This window comes from Osmia lignaria, chromosome 5 (assembly GCF_051020975.1).
Source record: "Osmia lignaria lignaria isolate PbOS001 chromosome 5, iyOsmLign1, whole genome shotgun sequence".
NCBI classification, from domain to species: domain Eukaryota; kingdom Metazoa; phylum Arthropoda; class Insecta; order Hymenoptera; family Megachilidae; genus Osmia; species Osmia lignaria.
Genome location: NC_135036.1, coordinates 2,825,039 through 2,836,368, shown reverse-complemented (window position 1 = coordinate 2,836,368; position 11,330 = coordinate 2,825,039). Strand labels below are relative to the sequence as shown.

Here is an 11,330-nt window from a genome sequence, read left to right as displayed (position 1 = left end):
AGGCGGAAACCGCCAATCGTATAGTTAAATTCGGAGAGTGAAATTGTTATAATCATTTTTACGCGCCCGGTAATATACTCGTCGGTTTCAAATGTGATATCAGAGTGTTTTATATTCATATATATATATATATACCTTGTTAACTAATCTTAAGCATCTTTACATTTGTTCACATTTTTGCAGAACTGGTAATTTTCAATTTAATCAAATTTCTAAATTATTGAACTCATAATTTAGGCAATTACCTGATTTTCATTCACGATTAAACCAGTTTCATTTAGTTAAACAGTTTCCTTTTATTTCGAACACACCTCACACGTTTCAGTTAAAACACGCCTACCAACATACCCAGATTCAAGGAGGGTCCCGTACGGGACCAAGCGCTGAACGAACCCAACGAAAGGCTAATAATTATAATCTTTTAATATCTTATCAATTTTGTCTTTCGTCTTTTAATTTGTCGAGAGCGTTAATACGCTCGAGACTGGTGGCAGCGATACCAACCATCGCGCTAAAATAGGGAAGCAGGAATTAGGGGTTGAATTCCAACCAATTAATTGAAATTTAACTACCTAAAAATCCATTCATTAATTATTCTCTCTTTCCTTTTTACGTTGCGCGCCGTTGCTCGCGCGCAACGTAACAATGCCATGTAGTTTTTATTCGTATAAGTTTTATAGTCGCGTACGTTATGTGTATTACAGAGTCTCATCGAATCTGTCGTCGCGTGTGACTCGAACATATGTATTTCTGCCGATCGGTACTACGTTGTTTCATTCATGATACTCCTTCTCTTTCTATCGCGCTGTCCTTTTCTATGTCCGCCTGGAATTAAAATCTCGCTCGGCTCGAGTGAATTCATTTTGCTAGATGGTCAGGATTGTCACAGATGTGGCAACACCGCGACAGATCTCTCAAATGATGTGATTCGACAACTACGCCACCTCACTTTCGTTTCTTATTCTGCATAATGATGTTAGATGTCACACCGTCAAATGTCAAATTTCTCAATTAAGTGTTTTCATGATTGGCCGATTCTTTCCAATGGCGCTTATATCGATTCGGAGGAGGCCTCGAAGGAGTCTGTGCCCTTAATCATTGTTTCACATTATATTATGTATCGTTCCATATTATTAGTATTAATCTACTGTAGTTTTTGTGCACAATAATAAACTATCAATAAGCAATTTGATTTAGTAACCACAATAAATCGAGAATTCTTGATGAAATTAAGTAAATTAAACCTGTCAAACGGTTACACTTATAGCAAATATAGTACAATTTCAATTGCGACTTTTAAAGTTCTCCTTTACTCCATCTAGTGGACAAAATGTAAAGTTCGAATGTAAAAACGAGCACATTATACGTGGCCTGAAATACTAGTGCGAAATAGTCCAACAATATATTTCACTCATCAACTGGTATATTTATTTTTAAATATATTTATTTGTTAATAACAATTTGTTATTAACTTTAAAATGTTATTAACACATGAAATGAACTTAATTCAAGCTATTTTTCTACAACAGATTCACATAAATAGCCTTTCTTGATTCTGGGTATTCCCACTTAACTGTCTGCATGAAAATACGTACAGTATTATATTATTAATATCTTTTCAATAGGCAAAAATAGACAAACGGGGTAAGGATACTTTAACAAAAAGATTTATCATAGTTTTGTTCAGGCATAATGAGGCAAACTTGTTAAATTGCGCATCGGAAATTTACTTTTTTTATTCAAAATCGAGGTAATACGCTGGTCAATTAGTAAACCTGAATATTTAAAAAAAATATTAAACTTTTTTATCGATACAATGTATAAAGAGCTATATAAGCAAATTTTTTTATAATTTTACATACAACTTTAGCTGTGTACAAGGAGTTTCAACAGACAAAAATATTATGAAATTAAAGGGATGAGCGTTATCGATAATACTTAAACATAAATTTCAACTTATACTTAATAACTTTTAATTAATTTTACTTGTTCTTCATAAACTTTAGGGTATTGTTAAAGACGTAAAATAATTGATTTTGGTCGTTTAAACAAAAGTTAAAAATCGATTTTTGTCCGGATTTCGACCACTGTGCGCCAGTTGGTAAATTTGTAACCACCTCCGCTCGTTTCGAGCATGTACATGTGAACACTGTCGGACCGCTTCCGATATCGAGGCGATATTAATGCGAAGACTGTGGCGCGTGTTTTGATCGATGGGTGGATTGCTAGGTTCGGCGTTCCGCTAACAATCACAACCGATCAAGGACGACAGTTCGAGTCCTATCTATTTAAATCATTGGCGCGGGCGTAAGGGATGGAGCACCACCGGACGTCAGCGTATCATCCGCACTCTAACGGGGCTGTAGAACGTTTCCATCGCCAGATGAAGGCAGTCATACGTTGCCTCGCCGATGGCAGTTGGGTGGACGTTCTACCCGCTGTCTTACTGGGAATTCGAGCGACCGTCAAGGAAGATGCTCGAGCCTCCGTGGCGGAAATGGTGTATGGAGAACCGTTGCGCCTGCCCGGAGACCTCATCCAGGGAGATGATACACAGGAGCAGTCGCGTTTTGTCGAAACGTTCCGGCGACACATGAGTTCTTTGCAGTCGGTACAGACTGGGAGGCATGGGGGAAAGCTCGTGTTTATATTCAAGGATCTAGCAACAGCATCTCATGTGCTGATCCGTCGAGACGCGGTTAAAAATCCTTTACAGCCTCCGTATGATGGGTCATATTCGGTGGTGCGTCGCGGGGAGAAGACATTTGTAGTACGTATAGGCGGCCGCAACGTTTGTGTCTCTATCGACAGAATTAAATCGGCGTTTATATTGGCGAAAATTGATTTTGAAATAACGAGTGAAACTGAACCCGTAGTTCGGGAACAGAGAACCGTGCGTTTTAATTTGAGCGTTTAGTTACATATTGTGTTCAAGTGCAATAATAATTGGCGAATTGTAATGCCAAAGATAATTACCAAAGAGCACATCCTAATTCTTTGTATGTATATGTAACGCCGCAAGCGGGGGGGGGGGGGGGGGGGGGGGTGTAGGGGACACAGTTCCATTGTTGGCGCTCTAGGGGGATGTCCCTAGGAGTAAGGCGGTTGGCATGACGCCAAGTAGTTAGAATAAAGACGCTTCCATGAACAGACGTGTTCAGAGTATATTTATTAACACCTATTCCTACAGTTTGTTGTTTGGCCGTTTAGCGGAATAGGGATATTTAGGCATTTTTAAGCGTGAGTAAGGTTATCTGTGGAGCTCTAAAGCACTCTGCTCGCGAGGCGCGGAAACATATTAAAACAATTGTAGTTCACTGTCTGTAATTCAACTATTTATTCAGCAATCGTGAAAAATTATAAAGTACCAAAATGCGGTTTTATAACGTGAGAGCGATCCGTCGTATTTGGATGACAAAATCGATCTGAAGTATTCGAATGGCAAAATCGATTTAATCATTCTGCGCTTGGCGGAGGAGATCTTCGCGTGATGCCAGTCGATATCCCTTCCTCGCTGGATCCTGGATCCTGAGGATCATCCCTCATCCAATGGTGGAGGAGTCCACACCGTCCTGTGTAGGCCCCTTCTCCTGACTGCGGTCCGCCCTCAAGCGTGTGGAAGTGGAGGCGCTCCGCCAAGACGCTAGAACGTTGTAGCACACATGTGCTACGAGCGTACGCACAGATGGTTTAAACTTCGCTCTTAATTCTCAACCATCGATATAAAGGTCCTTGACAAATATTTGAGACATATCGATACAACAGACTATCGATAAATATTTCCATGACAATGTCGCCACACTACTCTAGCCATGTTCACGTGATAACATTTCACGTTACAAGTTATATAAAATATAGAAACATGAAAAAAAGTCAACTTCTGACAAAGATACAAATAATAATGTAAATATTAAACAATTTTTAAGCAATATGATATAAAAATAAAAAGAAATGCGTAAAAATCACAAAAGTGATATAAAAATCACAGAACATAATAATAACAGGATCATGTTTTATTTATTGCCTTAAAAATATATTCTTTATTGCTCCGCGCTTCTTGCCTTTTCATCGTCTTTTTGAACTGTTTGCAACCATTTTTCATAATTTTACAGACCCTCGGTAATGGCCACGCGAACCCCCAGGGGTCTGAGGACCACACCTGTACTAGCCGTGCTGAAGGTAAAATGATGTTGGGGGTAGAAGGCCATGGTTTGCTAAGATCAGGTGGGTGGAGAGAAGTATTTTGACTAGATGGAATAAGATCAGGGCCAATAATTTCAACTTGGGGTGCCTGTGGTGCGGAGGAAGAAAGTTTGAACCATGTTGTTTGGAGATGTGATAGGTTTATTACGGACAGGAGAGACTTGGAGGCACTCTTGTCCAGTAAAGGGGTGGTTAGAGGGACGGATGTCCACGAAATTGCAATGAAAGGAAAGCTGGGGCTCTTTAAACCAATCTCCAGGTTCCTAGATAAACTAGGAAAACCAATGTAAACAAAAAATGATGTGTTCTAAGCTCTGGTGGAACGTGCCAGGAAATGCGGCAGAAACAAATATATGTAATGTATTTCATCTTTTTCTGTCCTTTTATTTACTTATTTGTTTGCTGCAGGAAGGAAGTGATCACGCTTCCTTTCTCTCTTATAGGGAGTAAGTCATTGGAAGCTGTGTTTGTGAAAAGAGTGTGCGAGTAGAAGTATGCAGGGAGTGAGTCAGTCGGTTTTGTTAGTTTGAATTTTCGCACCTCGAGTGCGTGTGGAGCTTTCGGATAAATTTGTAACTGCCTATAAAGTTCGTTGGGCAATATAGGGAGGGATACTATGGAGTCTTAATCCTGTTGCGTGTCCTTTTAGCGGAATAGGGATACAGTAAAAGCTGGATATATGCAACAAAAGTTTGGCTGGATATATGCAACATCGCTATCCCCTCCACTTGAGGGGATCCCCCTAAGCGAACCGAGCCGCTCGACGAGGAAACCGTGTAATATGATCCGACCGTAATATCGGTGTAACTAATATTAATTGAACGATAAAACTTTTTCATTTTTAACTTTTTCTTAATGAAACTTTTACTAACGCATTTGTGAGATTTTCCTGATTAAAATGATACCAAATATAAGGCAGGCCGTATACCAAAGATGCATCAAACACGCAACATGCAACATGCAACACGTCGCATGTTGTGTACGAACGTAGAATAGGTATCGCGGCTGAATACAAACGATCTATACGGATGCAGAATCGACACCTCGACTGGATATATGCAACGTTTCAATGCCCAGAATCGACACCTCGGCTGGATATATGAAACATTAAATGCCCAGAATCGACACGTCGGCTGGATATATGCAATGTTTGAAACCCGAGCCGACACCGCAACCGGTTTTCATTTCCAATCCTCCTTTGCTTTTCGCCAACTTTTAACATCAATTTTAGCAAGTAATTATAATTCAAACTATATCGTGTTTGGTATGATTTTAATCAGAAAAATGTCACCACTGCGTTAGTAAAAGTTTCAGTAAAAAAAAGTCAAAAATAAAAAAGTTTTATAGTTGAATTAGTATTAGTCACACCGATACGTTTCGGCTCTTTCCTTTGATCATCGGACCTCTCTCTTTCCGCCACTGTCTGTCCTTTTTATCCGACTTCGAAAAGGAGGAGGATACTCAATTCGAAGTGTATGTATTTTTTTTTTATGTATGTTCACCGTTTACGTCGAGACGGATGGACCAATCGGAACGAAACCTTTTGCGTTTTATAGAGTTTAATCCCCATTGGTCCCGTAAGAAACATATTTTGCATTTTTTCATTCCTTCATTTTGAAGATCGGTTATTTGGAGGTGGTGCTGCGGATAATGGATAATGTGGAATAGTGATATTATCCATTGTACCGCCGATCAGATAATTTAAAAACTGTTATACCACCAACGAGATAATTTAAACTTGGTACAGCACCGGCGAAATAATTATATCGTCGGTGCTATTTGGAAAACAATTATGTTTTATTTTATAATTGTATTACATTCTTATTGTTTTATTTTCTTTATTGCATACCACTGTAATTATTATTGCATAAATATTATTATTGTTTTGTAATTGTTACGTTGCGCGTGCGACGGCGCAACGTAACAGGGAAAAAAGAAGGAAAAGTAAAAGAAATTATTTCCTTAGAGTAGAATTACAATTGGAAGGTTGTAATCTACTGTTAGTTCCTTTTCCCGGATTTCTGCGCGATGGATTAGGTATTCGCTGCCACCATTCTTAAGCGTGTATAACGCGGTTGAGCATTCTCTACACTTAAGACAATTAAAAGACGGAAAGAGTGATGTTAATTTTCCGTTGGGATCGTCAGCGCTCTGGGTCCCTTCTTGAAACTGTGTGGAGTTGGTATGCGTGGTTTTATGAATGAGTGAAGGTGGTTGTTTGAAATAAACTTTGAAACGGTTTAAATACAGTAACTGGTATAATTGCAAAAAGATTCGTACTGTACAAGAATTGTTAACAGAAAAGAGTAATAAAGTGTAACTGAATTCAGAAATAACCAGTTCCGCGTGTAGATTCTCATAAAAATTCACAAGGGTAAAGATACTTAATGAGTAATTAACAAAATAGTAATCCGCGGTAACAAGTACACTTTGAGACACAATGAGACGCAATTCAATATTTTCGATCTGACGTGCGCGCGAGTTCGATTACTTCGTTCTTTGTTTAAATCGAAAATTTTGCTTTGCTTGGAGGAAAACGTCCTGAACGTAGACATTAAACTTGAAAAATTGAATTTTGGCCACGAAAAACCGGTTCTTGGACCACTGTGCGATGGTGCGTTTGATTTTCTTAACGAAAAGCGCAAAATTACTAAATTATGATAATTAATATGTAACGTCGCGAGGTTCTCTCTCTCGCTGAGTCCTCGGCGTAGTTTATGAAATTCGATCTGCGTTGTTAGTTAGATAGAGGTTCTCACTTACGTTTCGCTGGGCGAGTAGAACCTGTCTGTGGACGGAACCTATGGTGGTGTGTCGTCCAGGTATTGGAGCGGTAGGGTAGATGGTTCGAGTGAAGATCACGCACTTCCGATCACAATGTACGTTTATTTGGTTCTGGTACAGTCTTTAATTCGCGCGCGTTTACAACTGAGTCTTCCGGCACCTTGCTCTGTCGAAGCCCTGAGCTTCGTAGCACAGTCGTATCGGCTAGACTTGATTAATTTATTGATATTAACGGAATCTTGCTCTGTCGAAGCCCTGAGCCTCGTAGCAGAGTCGTGTAGATTCTAGAGTATCGAACTCTGAGCGGTATTTCGCGGATTATCTTCGCGGATTTAACGATTTACGAATTGTCGGAATGATCTGATCGGATCGCGATACTTTCTGGTTTTCCTACTATTACTGCTATACTGGTATACTGATAACCTGATAAACTGCTTCTGAGAGCGCGCGGGCTCGGTCGCGTTATTTTATATTGATGAGCGAGGTCGCCGTTCGATTTTGCAATTCGGGTGAACCACCTCGTTCGGACCGACAGAGTTCTCGCAACCCGTCGTCCCGATCGAACTGCTCACTCAAAATTTGCGGAACGGTGAATTCGGATAATGAAATATGAGTTTAAAGAATTTGAATGGCGAAATGGACAATGACAAATAATTGATAATAGTGTAGTTGCAATGTGGTGATAGGTGGTTGCAATGTCGTGATAGTTAACAGACATACTTTGTTAAACAATTCCCATCGATACTCTTTGGCATTCGTTTTCCCTTCGTAGTAAATTTAAACAATTCGAAGGTAACGATGTTCGTTCGAGAACGTTCTTTTGTTCAAATTTTGCCGTTAGGCTTCTTCGCCGGGCAATTTCTCAGTATTTCTAGTACAATAGTGTTTATTGCCTTGAACGACCCCTAATTTCAAACAGTGTTCGAACGTTCGCGACGTTCGCACTCGCAAGGGTTCTCATTCCTTAGCTTTCATTGTTTAAATATATTAACATCCATCCATTCTTTCACACTACCATTTTATATACACATAAACGATCCTTGTTGGACTGGCTGGCGCTTGTGCAAAAAGGGGAGGGAGGGCATCAGATAGAGTAAACTCATTATGATTTTTCCGTTTTTACACAGTTAACCTGGCAGTTAACCTGGGGAAAATCCGGAATGCGAAGCACTGGCTAACTGCGTAGCGCTGGTGTAAACACTAGTCTCTCTATTCCTCTCGAGCGGACTCGAGTTTTTGTGCGGTGTTATATTCTATTGCTGTTGAGCGACGATAGTTTCAAGGAGGGTTACGAATACTATTGAAAAGAAGGAAATAGAAACGACCTTTCCTCGTGTACCTTGCATGAGAAATTCTCGCAACCCCGGAGGGCTTGACAAGATACACGAGGTCAGGGTAGAGCAGTTAAAGAAAGGAAAGCTATAGAAGAAGTAAAAATAGAGAAGCAATAAACTCAAACTCTCCCCTGTACATCCTCGCATGAGAAATTCTCGCAACCCGAAAGGCCTTGACAAGGATGCACAAGGTCGAGGAGGAATGAAAAAGATTGGCGGAAAAGAGAAACACCCCCCTCATGCCCCTTACATTGAGAAATTCTCGTAACCCAAAAGGGCTTGATAAGGGACACAAGGCGGATAATTTCAATTTTCCGTCGGGGCTTAACACGTATCAACTCCTTGGAACATTCTGCATAAAAAAGTACTATGGTACTTTATTAACCGTACTTTAAAATCATAAAGTACGTGTATCAAAAGTTACGCTTGCATGGAGCAAGACGCACCCCTCCAAATGGAAGGATTACGTACGCAACAGGGTAATCCAAATCCAGGAGATCACACAGAATTATCACTGGAGGCATGTACCAGGATCATCGAATCCAGCTGACTGCGCGTCAAGAGGTATGACGACAGATCAGCTACAGCAGCACTCCCTTTGGTGGACGGGACCGCCGTGGCTCACGTAAACTCAGAACGCATGGCCCAAGCAGACCAACGCTCCCGTCAACGCACCCGTTCACTCGGCTCACCGCTTACCTAGACCATCAAGGAATAGCCAGGGTAGGCGGACGCCCTCAGCATTCAGAACTCTCACACGAAAGCAAGCATCCAGCGATTTTGACTCATCGACCACGCACATCATCAGACAATGCACGGAGGTACGCAATCCACTCTTGCCTTTCTCAGACAACGCTCCTGGATCATCGGTGGACGAGCTCCAGTGAAGACGCATATCCTGAGGTGCGTGAACTGTGCTTGGCAGAGAGGGATCCGTGCCCATCAACTGATGGGCCAACTACCTCTTTGCCGGGTCACTACATCGCGCCCGTTCACGCATATTGGCGTGGATTACGCAGGACCGCTCACGCTGAAAACTTGGAAAGGCAGAGGAGCCAAGACGCAGAAAGGGTGGATTTGCGTATTTGTCTGCTTCTCAACCTCAGCTGTGTACTGCACGCAGCTTATCGCAGCTTATCGCAGATTTACTTCAAGAAGAAGCATCGCAGCCGCTTTTTACTCAGGTTGCGGTACCAACTTCCAAGGTGCGGACTCGCAGCTGAAGAAGCTCTTCACACAAAGCACACGCGAGAACCAGGACATCGCAGCATTGCTCGCTGAGGATGGCACGCAGTGGCACTTCAACCCGCCTGCCGCTCCACACATGGGTAGAAAATGGGAGGCAGTAGTCAAATCTCTCAAATTTCATTTGAGAAACACAGTTGGGGACGCTCTTCTGACGTACGAGGAATCAATAACATTATTCGCGCAGATAGAAACGATCCTCAATTCGAGGCCACTGGAACCACTCAGCGACGATCCAGACGACGCGACGTCTCAGCCCTCTCACCAGGACACTTCCAGATTGGAACTCAGCTCAACGCAATACCTGAACCAACGCTTCTTGATGTCGCAGCCAACAGATTGTCAAGGTGGCAGTTCCTGCAGCAGCGCCTCCAACAATTTTGGAGAGTCTGGTCCATTCAGTCTCCATTCAGACTCCAGACCATCTCGAAGTGGCATCATCCGTCCAACGAAATCAAGGTAGGCTCTCTTGTTCTCCTTACTGATGAACGCTTGCCCCAGGGAAATGGCCGATGGCCAGGGTTCTCAGTCTGATGCTAGGAACGGATGGACTAACCAGAGTCGTGAAACTCAAGACGGCCACAACGACGCTCACACGGCCTATCGCCAAGCTTGCTCTTCTTCATCAGGCCTCTCCGGACAGCGCAGACACGCAGACCACATCATCGACCAGTCGCTGATGGCTGGGGGAAATGTTGGCGAAATTTCCCAAGTCCACGCAGAACGCCGAAGTTGGCAGCGAAAATACTTCGCCGGTGCGTCGCTACCGACAGCGGCAGCACCTCTCGGGCCCTATTTGTTCACGCGGTCCCCTCTCTACGCCGGAACCGGCACCATGACCGATTTCTGCCTTCTTGTTCGATCTCGCGTCGCGTGAACACGTGTATCCGCCGACCTCGCAGATTAGTGCAAGTCCGCATTTTTACGATCCACGTGAGGCTGAATCTTTCAGCCCGCGCAATTATCAGTTGTAATTTGTATTCTCGATTCATTTAGTTAAAATTGTTTCATTATGTGTAAGTTTTGCTCTGTGTAAATACTCTCGTGCGTCCTCTTTTAACTGTTCTGGTGTGACTTTTGTAAATACCCTTTTCCACTTGTTAAATAAACCTAGTGTCGTTATTGTTAAGGAGCGTGTTTCATTTCTGCCCGCACAGACCACGCGATATTCCGAACAAATATGTATTCTAAAATTGATAATTATAATATTGTGGCGACATCGAGAAGTTTCCGCTCTTTCGACCCATCGACCGCTTCTTGATGTATCGAAAGAGCCATCGACTGCTCCGTCTGAAGCTGTTGACGAATCATCACGAGAAGCTATTCCTTGTTTCGAGCGGAAACACGTCACCGGATGCTTGAGGTCTCTTAGACAACCGCGCGTCTTTTGAATATCAGAATGTATCGGGAAGCCGACCTGTACGGACCTATTGCTTAAAACTCCTGTGTGTTTGAAATATAGACAGTCTAGTTTGCTCCTTGTTTATTCATTTGACTATGGAAAGTGCGGGCTCCACTCCCCGGCGCAACATTGGCGCAGTCGGTAGAACGATAAGAACTCGATCTTCAGCCGGGGACGAGGTTTCTTCCGTGACTTTGGAGTCGCTTTTCGAGGACCTGCAGACGAGCATCTCTACGCACTTCAGGGAGCAGCAGCGCGTTTTTGATTCTCATTGGGAAAAGGAGCGCTCTCGCGCAGAAGAAAAGCAGCAAGAAGAGAGAACGACTTCTTCAGCGATGCAGAAGGTGATGGAAGAGCGGATT

General features: G+C 42.4%; 1 protein-coding gene across 1 annotated transcript; it reads left to right on the top strand.

The window, feature by feature from the left end:
• Positions 1-9,132: 9,132 nt before the first annotated feature.
• On the top strand, positions 9,133-10,029 carry LOC117609795 (uncharacterized). The gene has a single exon (XM_034336473.1). It carries the CDS (start codon positions 9,133-9,135, stop codon positions 10,027-10,029), a length of 897 nt encoding a protein of 298 aa, XP_034192364.1.
• The last annotated feature ends 1,301 nt before the right edge of the window (positions 10,030-11,330 follow it).